The 18,930-nt window shown below is 36.2% G+C and overlaps 1 protein-coding gene across 1 annotated transcript in view; it reads left to right on the plus strand.

Moving 5' to 3' along the window:
* The window catches only part of LOC141372876 (uncharacterized), a 109,264-nt gene that overhangs the window by 1,078 nt on the left and 89,256 nt on the right, over positions 1-18,930 (plus strand). The window contains exons 2-3 of the mRNA XM_073893464.1: positions 1,829-1,961; positions 11,156-11,275. Coding sequence (XP_073749565.1) covers positions 1,829-1,961; positions 11,156-11,275 — 253 coding nt within the window. The remainder of the gene's footprint in view (positions 1-1,828; positions 1,962-11,155; positions 11,276-18,930) is intronic.

Genomic DNA, 18,930 nt, shown 5'->3' on the forward strand with positions numbered 1-18,930 from the left:
CTCTCTCTCTCTCTCACGATCTTTCTCTCAAATCAATAAATAAAATCTTAGGGAAAAAAAGCCATCTTCTTTGCATTAAAGTCACAAAAGATCCTGAAGGAAATTGAAAAATGAAACTCTATGAAAATACGAATGTAGAAGTTAGTTTCAGACTTAAAATTACTGCCTGGCTTCTATATGAAATAATTTTCTCTTTTATGCTATACAGAGTTTTTGAAGTATGATATTCAAATTGATACTTAAATGATCAGATATAATAACATCTTTTACTTTTTTCTTTCATAGTAAGTTAAGCTAATTTATGAAAATTATCATTAATACTCCTGCCATCTCATTTGATTGAAAACCAATAAGCAATATTATATTCATTATACATATATATTCAGCTGTGATATTGAGACAGTGGTTAAGTGATCTGAAAAGATTTTATAATATTGCAGAGGAAAGACAAAAAATTGGCTGAACATTCCTGTTGTCTCTCTTTGTCTGACAGTTACTCTCATTGCAAGGCAACTTGTTTGCCTGAGTTTTACCTCACCTGTCTTTGAGTACCAGTAAAGGAGAGAGATGTTCTTGATTCATAGTTTTATTCTAGGTCAATAAAGCACTTATATAATTTACTAATTTTGCCAAGTTAAGTTGCTAGATAATGTGTTGGGTATTTTCTATTCAATTCTTATAGTATAATTTAGAAGTTTAAAATTTAAAATTTAAAGTAAGCCAATTTGTGCCTATAACTTGAAGGGATTTGAATTAAAACATTTAGTCCATTATAGCAATAATCATACAACATTTCCCCAGCCCATAAAATAATTGCATTACTTTTAGGACTTTAATCTTTGTTCTTTCAAGTTTAGTTAAGAAGATTATAAAATAAAAAGTTTCAAATGGTGGTTTATTTTGTATTTCTCAAGTAATTTACCTTGGACTTTACTTAGAATAACCAAATCAAATAGCAAAGCCAGCAGCCTTGCAAACCAATGGTAATTCTGTGTGGTTTTCAGGAAGCCTTTCTAAAAGTGTGATTGTACCAAAATCACACATGGGGTGAATTTATGAATGCAAATTTCTGGGCCTTACCAAGATCTACAGAATTAGTAAGTTTAGGGATCAAAAATCTATTTTTGTAACAACCTCATTTCTTAAACACATTAAAATAGAAAATCTCTAAGGCATTTTAAAGACTATAAGATTAATTTATCAGATACAATAACACTCACTGAAGCTTTTAAAACAATAATAGTACCCTACTCATGAAAGGCTAGATTTTAGAATCAGGAATCATAGTTTCTACTTTCTGATGATTTTTGGTATTCATCTGATCCTAACAGAATTTATTAACATCTTTGTTTAACTCCAGGATAAATGGAATAGTTGTAATATGGCATAATAGGTACCCAAATAAATAATTATTGCTTAAGTTTCATTCATTGCTGAGGAACCACAGAGAAAAACTGTATCAGTTTGAATCTGTAGTGCATGAAATCTAAGTTCATGCTAACATTTTGTAAAATCATTTTGAAATAAAAAATGTATTTGCTAAGGGATTGGAACAGGGAAGTAATAGATTTTTGAAAATTGTAACTCTCTTTCTAAATAGGAAAATATCGACACTTAAAAAATTTGAGAGGAAATTGGTATTTTTAGCATTTCAATGTTAAAAGAAGAAATTAGCACTTTTCTCGTCAAGTATTCAACACCTTCTTGTATTTAAAAATAAGTAACATGATCTTCCATGAGTTAAGCGTCAGGCTTGGATGAAAACTTTTATTTGACTCTTTGATAAAGTATTCTTACATTTTTTACAAGAAATACTGTTGCTCTGTAGATACAATTGTGGAACATGAGTTCTGGAAAAAAGTTTTATATACCTGTTCAACGATGGTTAGCACGAGATCAAGAGGATGGGGAAATCTGTCGAGAATTTCCTGTTTTAAACAAAGGACAACCCATGCTTCCAGGTAGGGAAGATCCAACTCCAGGAAGCACAAATAAAACTTGTTTGCCTAAATGCTTAAGGACAGGGAACTTGATAAATACATGTTGAGTAAAAGAATAAATGAACAAATAATGATTAAACAATTGTTCATTTCTTACCAATTACCTCTTCTGATGTGAGAGCTGCATCTAAATATTTTGTAGTTGTTTCATGTACTGGCATTCAGGAGTATGTTTTTGTCTACAGTTAACCTTGCAGGGAGGTCACATGAAATTCCTCTTTTTTTGTTTTAAGAATTTTTGTATTTATTTGAGAGAGAGACAGAGTACAAGCAGGGGGAGGGACAGAAGGAGAGGGAGAAGTAGACTTCCCGCTGAGTGGGGAGCCCCATGCGGGGCTGGATCCTGGGACCCTGGGATCATGACCTGAACCGAAGTCAGACACTTAACCAACTGAACCACCCAGGCGCCCCTGAAATGCCTCTTAATTTAAACAAGAAAATTAATTTTTAGAAGGTCATGAGACAATTGAGTGCCCAATGAAGAAGTTATTCCACGGCTAAGAAATGCAAGTCAGTGTACACTTTCCCCACCAGGTTCTACCTTAGTTTTGAAAAATTTACTACTTGATCAGGAAATGAAAACTGAACTGCTCAATGACTTTTTAAGCATTGACCAAAAGCAGAGGTGTGTTCAATCCTTATGTAAATATGACTGAGAAATAGGCTCTGCTTGGGATTAGAGAGTCACTGTGTACTGCATAGTTCAGGGTGACTCTGTAAGAGCTGTTTGCTCTTGTGTCTGCTGGCCTCTGTTTTGGAAGAGAATAGCAGAATAGGAAAAAGGTATATAAGAATTATTAAATTGGTAATTTACAAAAATAAATTTTTCTTCTATCCAGAATATTTCCTACCAAAATGGGATATCTTAGTTTTCTAAAGCAATAAATGATAATAAATATTATGTGAAGATTAAGAAGAGTTCTACAGTGTCATACAATCTAATATTAGGCTTAGGTACATAATAACTTGTGTAACTTTTTAAGGGAATGTAGGTAAGTAAAACATTTGCAGAGGCTGATGATTCCATTGTGGTTTATAACTAAGGTGTAATAAACTGTTAATTTTCTGAAGTTAAAATATTTTTGAAAATATATGAATAGTTCCATTTGCTGAAAAGTGAAGGCTTGTATGAGCATTGTTCTCACCATTCATAAGCCACCCTTTATAAGTATTCTTAACATTCTTCCTCATTAGCCTATTTTCTTTACCCAGAATAAGACATTGGCCAGGTGCCCTGTTGCTACCCATTGCTAGCAGGATGCAGAGGTTATTTTTTGCTTTTTTGTCTCTTATTTTAACTGTAAAATTCTGTTCAAAGGATGCATATTATTCAAATACATACTGATTTTCCTTGCTTTGTTTGTAGTACTTGGTACTTAAGGTTTATTAATAAACATTTTCCCCCAGTTTCTTCACCCAGTTGAAGAAACCTCTTAACGTGTTTTCTCTGTGCTAACAGTACTCTCTCATGTGCTGTTAATAACCTTGGTAAGCCTTTAGTTTTCTAAATCTCATTGGTAGATATAACAAATGATAGTTGATCTTAGCCATACTTTTGCTTAATGTTCTAGCAAAGATTGGTACTATGTATGAAATGATGTTATTATACACAAGTGGCAGCTTTCTCTGGAGATAGAGACATCAGTTCTAGGTGGTATAAACAAGGAAAGTCTCGATTAGTGTCTATTTTGCTATATTGGTACCTTTGAGTCCATAAAGAATTAGGGCAGTATTTGTCTTTTTTTTTTTTTTTAAGAGAGGAAGAGAGAGTGAGAGGGGGTAGGGAGAGGCAGAGGGAGAGAGAGACTCTTAAGCAGGCTCTGTGCGCAGCATGGAGCTTGACCCCAGGGCTGGATGTCACAACTTTGAGATCATGACCTGCACCGAAATCAGGAGTTAGACACTTAACTGACTGAGACACCCAGGCACCTCAGGGCAGTATTTGTCATTTAAGGTAAAAGGAAGTCTAAAAGTGTTTGCCTCATTAACCAGTATGCTATCATATGTATCTGAAAAAATATGTTTTATGATTATGGAATTATTTTCCTGCTGTGGATAAGGTTACTAAGATGACCAGAGCAAAAACTGGAGTTTTTCAGGCTGCTGAGGTATTTCTTTTTAATTTTAATTTTTAATTGTGATAACAAACACATAACAAAATTGACTGTCTTAACATTTGTAAGTGTACATTTCAGGAGTGTTAAGTATATTTACATTGTATTGCAACAGATCTCTAGGACTTTTTTCATCTTCCCAAACTGAAATTTTATTTCTTCTTTTGTGAATTTTGGCAGATTGTCTGTTTCAGGGAATTGGTCCACTTTACCTAGGTTGTCAAATTTGTGAACATAGAGTTCATAGCATTCTGTTAGTATCATTTTAAGTTTCCATGGGATCTGTAGTGACATTCCCTCTTTAATTTCTGATGCTACTAATTTGCATCCTCTCTTTTTTTGTCTTGACTAGCCTGGCTAGAGGCTTATTGATTGTATCAATTTTTTGGAATTGCTTTTAGTTTCATTGATTTTCCTCTTTTGATTTTTTATTTTCGATTTCATTGATTTCTGCTCTAAGTCTTATTTCTTTACTTCTTATCTACTTTGGATTTAATTTGCTCTTCTTTTTCTAGTTTCCCAGGGTGGAAACTTAGGTGATTGATTTTAGACTTTTCTTCTTTTCTAATGTATGCATTCAGTGTTATAAATCCCTCAGCATTGCTTTTGCTCCACCCCATAATTTTTGATAAATTGTGTTTTTATTTTAATTAAGTTCAAAATATTTTAAAATTTTGCTTCAGATTACTTCTTTGCCCCATGTGTTATTTAGAAGTGTGTTATTTGATCTCCACGTATAATGGGATTTTTCAGTTATCTTTCTGTTTCTGATGTCTAGCTCAATTCCACTGTGGTCTGAGAGAAGACATTGTATGATTTCTGTTCTTTTAAATCTGTTAGGGTTTGTTTTATGGCCCAGGCTGTGATCTGTCTGGGTGAATGTGCCATGTGAGTGTGGGAAGAATGTGTGTTCTGCTGTTGTTGGATGAAGTAATCTATAGATGTGGATTATAAACAGTTGATCAACAGTGTTATTGAGTTCACTTATGTCCATATTGATTTTCTGCTTGCTTGATCTGTCCATTTCTGAGAGGGGTGTTGAAGGCTTCAGCAATGATAGTGGATTCATCTATTTTTCCTTGCATTTCTATCACCTATTCTATATGAGTTTTTTCTCATGTAGTTTGATGCTCTGTTGTTAGGCATATACACATGAAGTATTATCGTGTCTTCTTGGAGAACTGACCTTTTTATCATTATGTAATGCCTTTCTTTATCCTAGATATCTTTCCTTGCTTTAATATCTGCTGTGGCAGAAATTAATATAGCTATTTCTGCTTTTTTTGATTAGTTTACCATGGTATATTTTTCTCTATCCATTTACTTTTAATCTATGTGTATCTTTATATTAAAAGTAGGTTTCTTATAGATAAAATATAGTTGGGTCTTATTTTTTAATCCACTCTGACAGTTTTTAATTGGTTCATTTAGACCACTGATGTTCAAAGTGATTGTTGATATAATTGGATTAATATATACCATATTTGCTACTGTTTTCTATTTGCTTCTTTTATTCTTTGTTCCTGTTTTTGTCTTTCACTCTTATTCTGTTTTTGTGATTTTATTTTATTTTTTAAATATTTTATTTATTTATTTGACAGACAGAGAGCACAAGCAGGGGGGATGGCAGGCAGAGGGAGAGGGAGAAGCAGGCTCCCTGCTGAGCAAGGAGCTCGATGCGGGGCTCCATCCCAGGACCCTGGGATCATGATCTGAGCTGACAGACCTTTGTCTAACTGTCTGAGCCACCCAGGCACCCCTGTTTTTGTGATTTTAATAGAGCATTCAATTGAGAACATCATTCCATTTTCTTTCCTTTCTCAGCTTATCAGTTATACTTTTAAAAAAAACAACTTATAATAACAAAATAATTCTTTTCTTCTATCTCTTGTATCATTGCTTTATTTTTTTATATATAAGAACACATAAGCATATATTATGTATACATTCATAAACATACATAATTAAATGCATTGATGCTATTATTATTTTAAATAAACATATGTTAAATGAATTAAGAATAAGAAAAGTTTTTGTTTTATCTTCACTTATTGCTTCTTTGATGCTCTTCCTTTTTTATATAGATCTGAATTTCTGACCTATATTATTTTCCTTCTCTTTTAAGAACTTCTTTTAACAATTCCTGCAAGCCAGGTCTACTGGCAACAAATTTTCTCAACTTTTGTTTATCTGAGAAAGTTTTTATTTCTCCTTCACTTTTGGTAGATAATTTCACAGGGTACAGAATTCTACTTGGTGTTTTTTTTCTCTCAATACTTTTAATATTTCACTCTACTCTTCTTGCTTGCATGGTTGCTGAGAAGTTAGATGTAAGTCTTATCTCTGTTTCTTTATAAATAAGGTTTTTTTCTCTTTATTATCAGGATTTTTTCCTTTATCTTTGATTTCTTATAGTTTGAAAATGATATGCCTAAAGTAGTTTAAAAATTTTTTATTTTGGCACTTATCCTTCTTGGTGTTCTCTGAACTTCCTGGATCTTTGGTTTGATGTCTGACATTAATTTGGGGAAATTTTTAGTCATTATTGTTTCAAATATTTCTTTTGTTCCTTTCTTTTTTCTCCTGGTATTCCCTTTATGTGTATGTTACACCTTTTGTAGTTGTCCCAGAGTCCTTGTTTTTCAGTCTTCATTCTCTTTGCTTTTCAGTTTTGGAGGGTTCTATTGATATCTTTGATAGCTCAGAGATTCTTTACACATCAGTGTAGTATCTACTAATAAGCCCATCAAAGGCATTCTTTGCTTTTGTTATAATGTTTTTTTTAATTTTTAAATTTATTTTTAATTAAAAAAATTATTTATTGGCAGAGAGAGAGAGCATAAGCAGGGGGAGCTGCAGGCAGAGGGAGAGGGAGAAGCAGGCTCCCCGTGAAGCACGGGGCTCCATCCCAGGATCCTGGGATCATGACCTGAGCCAAAGGCAGTTGCTTAACCAACTGAGCCACTTAGGTGCCCCAGATAATTTTTTTAAATGTATTTTTTAAAAAATGTATTTTTATTTTTTTATTCATTTTATTTTATTTTTTAAAGATTTTATTCATTTATTTGACAGAGACACAGCGAGAGAGGGAACACAAGCAGGGGGAGTGGGAGAGGGAGAAGCAGGCTTCCCGCTGAGCAGGGAGCCCGATGCGGGGCTCGATCCCAGGACCCTGGGACCATGACCTGAGCCGAAGGCAGACACTTAACGACTGAGCCACCCAGGCGCCCTTAAAATGTATTTTTAAGAGAGAGAACATGTGCGTGCACAAGTGGGGGGAGGGGCAGAGGGAGAGAATCTTCAAGCAGACTCCCCGCTGAGTGCACAACCCAATCTGGGGCTTGATCCCATGACCCATGAGATCATGACCTAGGCCAAAACCAAGAGTTGGACGCTTAACTGAGCCACTCAGTTTCCCCTCTTACAGTGTTTTTTATTTCTAGCATTTCTTTCTGATTCTTTCTTAGGAATCCCATCTTTCTGCTTACATTGTCCATTTGTTCTTGCATGTTATCTGTGTAATCTGTTAGAGTCTTTAGTATATTAATCATAGTTATTTTAAATTTCCAGTCTGATAATTTTGACTGGCCTGCCATGTCTGCTTCTGATGCTCTTTGTCTTCAAATTGTGTTTTTTGCCTTTTAATATGCCTTAAAATTTTTTCTTGATAGCTGGACATGATTTGACGAAAGGAAGTATACTCAAAAGGCCTTTAGTAATACAGTGATAGGGTGTGGGGGGAGGGAAGGGTTTTATAGTCCTATAATTAGATTTCAGTCTTTAGTAATTCTGTGCCTCTGTACTGTGAACTTCATAAGTATTTCTGTTTTTTTCCTTCCCTCTTAGGTGGGACAGGATGGCTAGAGCTGGCTAGAGTTGGGTATTTGCCTTCCCTATGGTCATTGAGGCTCCATTAATACCCTAGCAGGTTAGGATCTGGTTATTTTGTTTCCCCTGAGGGCCGGTCTTATTAAGAAGAACATAGTGCTCTGGTGTATTTTAAAATGCTTCCCTTTGCTCTTTCTCTGCCAGAAGTAGGAAGAAAATTTCCCCCCATATTTACTGTGAGAACCTAGGTGAGCTCCTGAAGGCAAAACTCACAAAAGTGCAGGGGGCTCCTGTGATTGAGAACTCCTATGATTAAGAACTCCCCCTGGAATTTTTAACTCTCAGATGGCAATGGACCTCCAGCAATTTGTTAATTACAGTTCAGAATTTCCTATGCCAGCAATGGTTTCCATGGCAGTTTCTTTTCTTTCTTTCTTTTTAAAAAGATTTTATTTATTTGAGAAAGAGAGAGATAGCAAGAGAGAGAATGAGCGGGGAGGAGAGGGAAAAGCAGACTCCCACTGAGCAGGGAGCCCGATGTGTTGCTCTATCTCAGGACCCTGGAATCATGACCTGAGCCGAAGGCAGACGCTTAACCAACTGAGCCACCCGGGTGCCCTTCGTTTTTTTTTTTTTTTAAAATTTTTTTTTTTTTTAGAGAGCATGAGTGGGGAGGGGTAGAGAGGTAGGGAGAAAAAATCTGAAGTGGACTCTGTACTGAGCATGGAGCCCAATGCAGGCTCGATCCCAACCGGGAGATCATGACCTGAGCTGAAACCAAAAGTGAGACGCTTAACGGACTGAGCCCCCCAGGTATCCCTCCATGGCAGTTTCTATTCATGAGTCTCTGCTACCATCTAATCTGTGACTCCGTTTGCTCATCTGTCTCTCCAATCTTGGGGGCTGTAGTTTGCCCTGTGTCCTTATCTCTTTTATGGATACAAGAAGAGTTGTTGGTTTTTCAGTGTGTTCAGCTTTTTGCTTGTTAGGATGCAATGGTACATTTGAAGCCTCTTACATATGGAACTGGAACCAGAGCTGAAACTCTATACCCATTAAACAGTAATTCCCTCTCCTTCATTTTCTACTTTTTATTTTCTATGATTTTGACTACTTTAGAATCATGAGTGGAATCCTATAATATTTACCCTTTTGTAATTGGCTTATTTCACTTAGCATAATATTCTTGTGGCTCATCCATATTGTACTGTGTAACAGAATTTCCTTCTTTTTTAAGGCCACAACATGTTCCTTTTTGACCCTCAGACTAGATAACTTAAAATCACATGCTTGTTTTCAAGTTCACTGATTCTTTTGCTTGTCAAGTTTACTTGTTAAATCTGCTTAATGAATTTTTCAATTTGGTTAATGTATTCTTCAGTTCCAGAATTTATGTTTGGTTCTTCATAGTTTCTACCTCTTTTTTGATTCTCATTTTGTGCGTAGTTTTCCTGATGTTATTTAGTTGTAATTCTGTGTTCTTTTTTAGCTCATTTTTTTTTATCTTTAAGATGAGTATTTGAACTCATTGTCAGGTTATTCATAGATCTCCATTTCTTTATGGTTTTTTTTTTTTGAGATTTCATTTGTTCCTTTTATTGGGCCAAATATTTTTTTTGGTTTCATACTCTTTCTCCTCTCCTTTAGCTACCATGTGACATGAGTATCAGATTTTTTATTATTGTTCCACAGGTCCCTGAGGCTCTGTTTATTTTTTTCTCTTTTGTTAAGTTGGATAATTTCTATTTACTCTCTCTTCAAGTTCATTAATGTTGTCTTCTGTCTTCCTCATTCTCTTGACCCTATTCAGTAAGTTTTAAAATTTGCTAAGTTTTAAAATTTGCTTCTGGTGTTTGTTGAGGTCTAAGATTTCCATTTGTTTCTTTTTAAAGTTTTGTTTTGTTGATACTTTCTATATTTCCATTGGTTTTGAGAGTGCTCATGATTGTTTACAGTAGGATTTATATCATAGTAGCTGTAAAGATTTTGTCAGATAATTCCAATACTTGTTACCATTTTGAAGTTGATATCTCTTCTTCATTGCCTTTTCCCATTTGATTTGAAATTTTCCTGGTTCTTCATATGCTGAATAATTTTGGATTATATCTTGGATATTTTACATATTATTATTTGAGGCACTGGATGTTATTTAAATCCTATGGAGAATGTTTATATTTTTGTTTTAACAGGCAGTTGATCACTGGTTAGTTTCAGGCCACAAATTCCAACTGTCATCTATGGGCTGTGGTTTCAATGTCAGTTTAGTTTTAAAAGACTTGGCAGTGCTATTCAGGTATGACCCACCTGTATACTACTCATTGGTGAATCTGGGGCCTACATGGAGGTTTATCTGTTGGTTTAGATCTCAAAGTATTTGATATTGGTATTCATGCATCTTTAGCTTAGGGATGAGCCCAGGAGTTAATAAAGAGCTTTCTGTGTTTGCCTTTCTTCCCTCTATGAACTTCTTTGGTACTTTCCAGTTCCCTGGCTCCTGTTTTTGGTCTTTTGACTGGTTAGCTAATGCTTTAGTGTACCTATTTTGCTGTACATTTCTGTAGTCTTCCTATGTCCAGGGCTAAGCAGTGGTGGAACAGAGAGAGCAAAGAACGTAATTGAGATTGGCCCCACCCTACTGAAGCCCAGATCCTGTGAACAGAGGCAAAAGTTCTCCCTCAGAGTGTTGGTTCCTGTTTGCTTCTGTGCCTAGGCACTGGGATGTGAGAGAATGGAGAAATGAAAGACCAAAAAAAAAAAAAAATAGTAGAATATCTGTACTGTCTCTATGTGTTAGGAATTTTCTTTCCTGCTTCTTAAGCCTGAGCAAGAGGCCTCTCCTGAGCTCCCTGTGTCTGAGCTTCAGTGCCTATTTCCAGGTTTCTGGTGAACTGAGTTCAGGGTGGAAGATACCAGGGGACAAAAAAAGAGGACACTGCCACTTGTTGGTACCTCAAAATCTGTTCTCTTTCCCAGCCCCCCTGGTACAGTTTACTCTTCAGCATTTTCCTATAGCTGTTCAATGCATTTTATAAAAATTTTATAGCTGTATTCTGTGGGAGAAACTGGGTAGAGTGTGTTACTGCATTTTAACTGGAACTGGAACTCTTGATTAGCTATAAGTAATTTTTCTATCATATGAATAATTCTTGGCATATAAAGCTTATTTTTCCTTTGTTGTCAGTGACAGTATATGAAGTGCTTGTGGCAACAGGTGAACGTTGGAATGCTGGAACAGTAGCAAATGTGTACATTTCTGTCTATGGGGAAAAGGGAGATTCAGGATCCAGACTACTATTTCGATCGAAGAGCTCCTTCAGTTTTTTAAGAGGACAAGTAAGTGACAAAATCCTTTGTCTGATTTTTAAAAAAATTGTGGTAAAAAAATAAAATAAAAATTTACTGAAGTCATAACTATGTTTAAATGTTTTTAAGTTCACTAATGTTAAATATATTCATAGTAATCTAGAAATTTTTCATCTTGCAAAACTGAAACTCTGTACTCATTAAAGAACTGCGTATTCCCCCCCCCAGCCCTTGTCAGTTACCATTCTACTTTCTGTTTCTATAAATTTGACTACTTCAGATATCTCATATAACTGGAATCATACAATAATTGTCTTTTTGTGCCTGGCTTATTCCACTTAGCATAATGTCCTCAATATTCATCCATGCTGTACAGTGTGATAGGATTTCCTTCCTTTATAAGGCTGGAATATTTTATTGTACATATGTACCACATTTTTTAACTCATCCATCCATTGATGGAAATTTTGGTTGTTTCAAACTCTTGCTCATTGTGAATAATGTAATAGGTGTGCAAATATCTCTTCAGTACCCTTCATTCAATTCTTTTGAATATATGCTTAGAAGCAGGACTGCTGGATCATATGAAACTACTATTTTTAATTTTTTGAGGAATTGGCATAGTATTTTCATAGCAAATGCACCATTTTACAGTCTCACCAACAATGCACAAGGGTTCCAGTTTCTTCACATCCTTGCCAAAACTTATTTTCTGTTTTTAAATTTTAAAATGTTTTTACGGTAACCATCCTAATGGGCGTGAGGTGATGTCTCATTGTGGTTTTGATTTGCATCTCTCTATTGTTAAAGTTATTTTCACATCTTTTCATATGCTTATCGGCCATTTGTATCATCTTTGGAGAAATGTTTATTCAAGTACTTTGCTGTTTTAAAATTTAGACATTTGTTTATTTCTTGTTGAGTTGTAGGAGTTCTTTATATACTCTGGATATATCTCTTATCACAAATATAATTTGTAAATATTTTCTTCCATTCTGGAAGTTGCCTTTTCATTCTTTTAATTGTATCCTTTGATGCTCAGAAGTTTTTAATTGATGTAGTCTCCTTTGTCTATTTTTCTTTTTTCTTTTTCCATGATTTTGGTGTCATATCCAAGAAATCATTGCCAAATCCAGTGTTCCCAAGTTTTCTCCCTATGTTTGTTTTCTAGGACTTTTTAGTTTTGAATATTTTGTTTAGATTTTTAATCCATTTTGAGTTAATTTTTGTATATGCTATAAAGTAAGGGTCCAACTTCATTCTTTTGCACGTAGGTATCTAGATTCATCAATAGTATATTGAAGAGATTTTCTTTTCCCCATTAAGTGGTCTTGACACCTGTGCCAGAGATGATTTGACCATATATATATGGGTTTATTTCTGGGCTCCCTATTCTATGCTATTTGTCTATATCTCTGTCTTTATGTTAGTACCATAACATTTTAATTACTATAGCTTTGTAATATGTATTGAGATTGGGAAGTGTGAAATCTCTGTTTGTTCTTTTTTTTAAAATTTTTTATTGTTATGTTAATCACCATATATTACATCATTAGTTCTTGATATATTGTTCCATGATTCATTGTTTGTGCATAACACCCAGTGCTCCATGCAGAATGTGCACTCATTAATACCCATCACCAGGCTAACCCATCCCCCTACCCTCCTCCCCTCTAGAACCCTCAGTCTGTTTTTCAGAGTCCATCGTCTCTCATGGTTCATCTCCCCCTCTGACTTACTCCCCTTCATTCTTCCTCTCCTGCTATCTTCTTCTTTTTCTTTTTTCTTAACATATGTTGCATTATTTGTTTCAGAAGTACAGATCTGTGATTCAACAGTCTTGCACAATTCACAACACTCACCATAGCACATACGCTCCCCAATGTCTATCACCCAGCCACCCCATCCCTCCCACCCCTCCACCACTCCAGCAACCCTCAGTGTGTTTCCTGAGATTAAGAATTCCTCATATCAGTGAGGTCATATGATACATGTCTTTCTCTGATTGACTTATTTCACTCAGCATAACACCCTCCAGTTCCATCCACGTCGTTGTAAATGGCAAGATCTCATTCCTTTTGATGGCTGCATAATATTCCATGGTGTATATATACCACCTCTTCTTTATCCATTCATCTGTCGATGGACATCTTGGCTCTTTCCACAGTTTGGCTATTGTGGACATTGCTGCTATAAACATTGGGGTGCACGTACCCCTTCGGAACCCTACATTTGTATCTTTGGGGTAAATACCCAGTAGTGCAATTGCTGGATCGTATGGTAGCTCTATTTTCAACTGTTTGAGGAACCTCCATACTGTTTTCCAGAGGGGTTGCACCAGCTGGCATTCCCACCAACAGTGTAGGAGTGTTCCCCTTTCTCCACATCCCCGACAACATCTGTTGTTTCCTGACTTGTTAATTTTAGCCATTCTGACTGGTGTGAGGTGGTATCTCATCGAGGTTTTGATTTGGATTTCCCTGATGCCGAACGATGTTGAGCACTTTTTTATGTGTCTGTTGGCCATTTGGATGTCTTCTTTGGAAAATGTCTGTTCATGTCTTCTGCCCATTTCTTGATTGGATTATTTTTTCTTTGGGTGTTGAGTTTGATAAGTTCTTTATAGATTTTGGATACTAGCCCTTTAACTGGTATGTCATTTGCAAATATTTTCTCCCATTCTGTCGGTTGTCTTTTGGTTTTGTGGACTGTTTCTTTTGCTGTGCAAAAGCTTTTTATCTTGATGAAATCCCAATAGTTCATTTTTGCCCTTGCTTCCCTTGCCTTTGGCGATGTTTCTAGGAAGAAGTTGCTGCGGCTGAGGTCGAAGAGGTTGCTACCTGTGTTCTCCTTTAGGATTTGGATGGACTCCTGTCTCACGTTTAGGTCTTTCAACCATTTGGAGTCTATTTTTGTGTGTGGTGTAAGGAAATGGTCCAGTTTCATTCTTCTGCATGTGGCTGTCCAATTTTCCCAACACCATTTGTTGAAGAGACTGTCTTTTTTCCATTGGACATTCTTTCCTGCTTTGTCAAAGATGAGTTGACCCTAGAGTTGAGGGTCCATTTCTGGGCTCTCGATTCTGTTCCATTGATCTATGTGTCTGTTTTTGTGCCAGTACCATACTGTCTTGATGATGACAGCTTTGTAATAGAGCTGGAAGTCCGGAATTGTGATGCCTCCAGCTTTGCTTTTCTTTTTCAATATTCCTCTGGCTTTTCGGGGTCTCTTCTGGTTCCATACAAATTTTAGGATTCTTTGTTCCATTTCTTTGAAAAAAGTGGATGGTATTTTGATAGGGATTGCATTGAATGTGTAGATTGCTCTGGGTAGCATTGACATCTTCACAATGTTGCTTCTCCCAATCCATGAGCATGGAACATTTTTCCATTTCTTTGTGTCTTCTTCAATTTCTTTCATGAGTATTTTATAGTTTTCTGAGTACAGATCCTTTGCCTCTTTGGTTAGATTTATACCTAGGTATCTTATGGTTTTGGGTGCAATTGTAAATGGGATCGACTCCTTGATTTGTCTCTCTTCTGTCTTGTTGTTGGTGGATAGGAATGCCACTGATTTCTGTGCATTGATTTTATATCCTGCTACTTTACTGAATTCCTGTATGAGTTCTAGCAGTTTTGGGGTGGAGTCTTTTGGGTTTTCCACATACAGTATCATATCATCTACAAAGAGTGAGAGTTTGACTTCCTCTTTGCCGATTTGGATGCCTTTGATTTCTTTTTGTTGCCTGATTGCTGTGGCTAGGAGTTCTAATACTATGTTGAAAGCAGTGGTGATAGTGGACATCCCTGCCACGTTCCTGACCTTAGGGGAAAAGCTCTCAGCTTTTCCCCATTGAGAATGATATTCGCTGTAGGTTTTTCATAGATGGCTTTTATGATATTGAGGTATGTACCCTCTATCCCTATACTCTGAAGAGTTTTGATCAAGAAAGGATGCTGTACTTTGTCAAATGCTTTTTCTGCATCTATTGAGAGGATCATAGGATTCTTGCTCTTTCTTTTGTTAATGTATTGTATCACGTTGATTGATTTGCGGATGTTGAACCAGCCTTGCAGCCCAGGGATAAATCCCACTTGGTCGTGGTGAATAATCCTTTTAATGTACTGTTGGATCCTATTGGCTAGTATTTTGGTGAGAATTTTTGCATCCATGTTCATCAAGGATATTGGTCTGTAATTCTCCTTTTTGGTGGGGTCTTTGTCTGGTTTTGGGATCAAGGTAATGGTGGCCTCATAAAATGAGTTTGGAAGTTTCCCTTCCATTTCTATTTTTTGGAACAGTTTCAGGAGAATAGGTATTAATTCTTCTTGAAATGTCTGATAGAATTCCCCTGGGAAGCCATCTGGCCCTGGGCTTCTGTTTCTTGGGAGATTTTTGATGACTGCTTCAATTTCCTTAGTGGCTATAGGTCTGTTCAGGTTTTCTATTTCTTCCTGGTTCAGTTTTGGTAGTTGATACATCTCTAGGAATGCACCCATTTTTCTAGGTTATCTAATTTGCTGGCATAGAGTTGCTCATAACATGTTCTTATAATTGTATTTCTTTGGTGTTGGTTGTGATCTCTCCTCTTTCATTCATGATTTTGTTGATTTGGGTCATTTCTCTTTTCTTTTTGATCAGTCTGGCCAGGGGTTTATCAATCTTGTTAATTCTTTCAAAGAACCAGCTCCTAGTTTCGTTGATCTGTTCTACTGTTCTTTTGGTTTCTAGTTCATTGATTTCTGCTCTGATCTTTATGATTTCTCTTCTCCTGCTGGGTTTAGGCTTTATTTGGTGTTCTTTCTCCAGCACCTTTAGGTGTAGGGTTAGGTTGTGTATTTGAGACCTTTCTTGTTTCTTGAGAAAGGCTTGTATTGCTATATACTTTCCTCTCAGAACTGCCTTTGCTGTATCCCAAAGATTTTGAACAGTTGTGTTTTCATTTTCATTGGTTTCCATGAATTTTTTTAATTCTTCTTTAATGTCCTGGTTGACCCATTCATTCTTTAGTAGGATGCTCTTTAGCCTCCATGTATTTGAGTTCTTTCCGACTTTCCTCTTGTGATTGAGTTCTAGTTTCAAAGCATTGTGGTCTGAAAATATGCAGGGAATAATCCCAATCTTTTTGTACCGGTTGAGACCTGATTTGTGACCTAGGATGTGATCAGTTGTGGAGAATGTTCCATGGGCACTAGAGAAGAATGTGTATTCCGTTGCTTTGGGATGGAATGTTCTGAATATGTCTGTGAAGTCCATTTGGTCCAGTGTGTCATTTAAAGTCTTTATTTCCTTGTTGATCTTTTGCTTAGATGATCTGTCCATTTCAGTGAGGGGGGTGTTAAAGTCCCCCACTATTATTGTATTGTTGTCAATGTGTTTCTTCGCTTTTGTCATTAATTGCCTTATATAATTGGCTGCTCCCATGTTTGGGGCATAGATATTTACAATTGTTAGATCTTCTTGTTGGATAGACCCTTTAAGTAGGATATAGTGTCCTTCCTCATCTCTTATTACAGTCTTTGTTTTGAAATCTAATTTGTCTGATATAAGGATTGCCACCCCAGCTTTCTTTTGGTGTCCATTAGCATGGTAAATGGTTTTCCACCCCCTCACTTTCAATGTGGGGGTGTCTTTGGGTCTAAAATGAGTCTCTTGCAGACAGCATATGGATGGGTCTTGTTTTTTAATCCAATCTGATAGCCTGTGTCTTTTGATTGGGGAATTTAGCCCATTTACATTCAGGGTAACTTTTGAAAGGTATGAATTCAGTGCCATTGTATTGCCTGTAAGGTGACTGTGACTGTATATTGTCTGTGTTCCTTTCTGATCTATGCTGCTTTTAGGCTCTCTCTTTGCTTAGAGGACCCCTTTCAATATTTCTTGGAGGGCTGGTTTCGTGTTTGCAAATTCCTTTAGTTTTTGTTTGTCCTGGAAGCTTTTTAGCTCTCCTTCTATTTTCAATGACAGCCTAGCTGGATATAGTATTCTTGGCTGCATATTTTTCTCGTTTAGTGCTCTGAAGATATCTTGCCAGTCCTTTCTGGCCTGCCAGGTCTCTGTGGATAGGTCTGTTGCCAGTCTAATGTTTCTACCATTGTAGGTTACATATCTCTTCTCCCGAGCTGCTTTCAGGATTTTCCCTTTGTCTCTGAGACTCGTAAGTTTTACTATTAGATGTCGGGGTGTTGACCTATTATTATTGATTTTGAGAGGGGTTCTCTGTGCCTCCTGGATTTTGATGCCTGTTTCCTTCCCCACATTAGGGAAGTTCTCTGCTATTATTTGCTCCAGTATACCTTCTGCCCATCTCTCTCTTTCTTCTTCTTCTGGGATCCCAATTATTCTGATGTTGTTTCATCTTATCGTATCACTTATCTCTCGAATTCTGCCCTCGTGATCCTGTAGTTGTTTATCTCTCTTTTTCTCAGCCTCTTTACTTTCTATCATTTGGTCTTCTATATCACTGATTCTCTCTTCTGCCTCATTTATCCTAGCAGTTAGTGCCCCCATTTTTGATTGTACCTCATCAATAGCCTTTTTGATTTTGACTTGGTTAGATTTTAGTTCTTTTATTTCTCCAGAAAGGGTTTCTCTAATAACTTCCACGCTTTTTTCAAGCCCAGCTAGTATCTTTAAAGTCATGATTCTGAACTCTAGGTCCGACATCGTACTAATGTCCGTGTTGAGTAGGTCCCTGGCTGACGGTACTACCTCTTGTTCTTTTTGCTGAGGTGATTTTTTTCCTCTTGTCATTTTGTCCAGATACTAGATGAATGAGAGAACAAAATGCTAATAGGTTAACAACGTCCCCAGCAAATATACTGTATACAAATCAGAAAAGACCTGAAACCATGGGAAAAGAAAGGGAAAGAAAGAAAAAAGAAAGAGAAAAAAAAAAGAAAAAAGATAAAAACAAAAACAGAACAATACAAAAAAAGCAGAATATGATCAAATATGATCAGGCTAGTGCATAGATCAGTGCCACACACTAGATTTTGGGCGTATTTTGGTCTGTTAGAAAAAAGTGCATCCTAAAATTTTGAAGGAAGAAAGACATATATGTGCAAAATAAGCGTTGATATAATGAAGGGATGGAAGATGACTGTAAAGATGAGAATTATAAAAGATTTTATAAAAGGAATTGATAAGTTGTTTGAAAAAAGAAAGAAGATTTAAAAAAAATAAAAGAAAAAAGGGAGAGAATGTGATCAGGCAGGAGACTAGAACAAAGCCATACACTAGTGATTTAGGGTATATTTTGATCTGTTAGAAGAAACTGTATCTCCAAATTTTCAAGAGAGAACAACTTATATGTATATGCCAAAAATAATGGTAACTACTATGAAGGGATAAAATATGACTCTAATAATGAAAAATAAAAAATGTTTTTTTTTAAAAGGGATTGATAAGATGTTGGTTGAAAAAGGGAAAAAGAAAAATTAAAAAAAAACAGTTAAAAAAATTAACTTTGAGGAACTAATGAATCATGGTAAAAAAAAGCCATGAATTCTATGTGCCGTATTCCCCTAGCGCTGGAGTTCTCCCGTTCTCCTTGATCGGTAAACTTGGTCTTGGCTTGCTGGCTGTTCGTGCTGATCTTCTGGGGGAGGGGCCTGTTGCCGTGGTTTCCAAATGTCTTTGCGGGAGGCTGAATTGCCCCGCCCTTGTCGGTCTAGGCTAATCAA

This window comes from Callorhinus ursinus, unplaced genomic scaffold (genome assembly GCF_003265705.2).
Source record: "Callorhinus ursinus isolate GAN/ISIS: 27379988/994484 unplaced genomic scaffold, GSC_fseal_2.0 scaffold5, whole genome shotgun sequence".
In the NCBI taxonomy this organism is placed as follows: domain Eukaryota; kingdom Metazoa; phylum Chordata; class Mammalia; order Carnivora; family Otariidae; genus Callorhinus; species Callorhinus ursinus.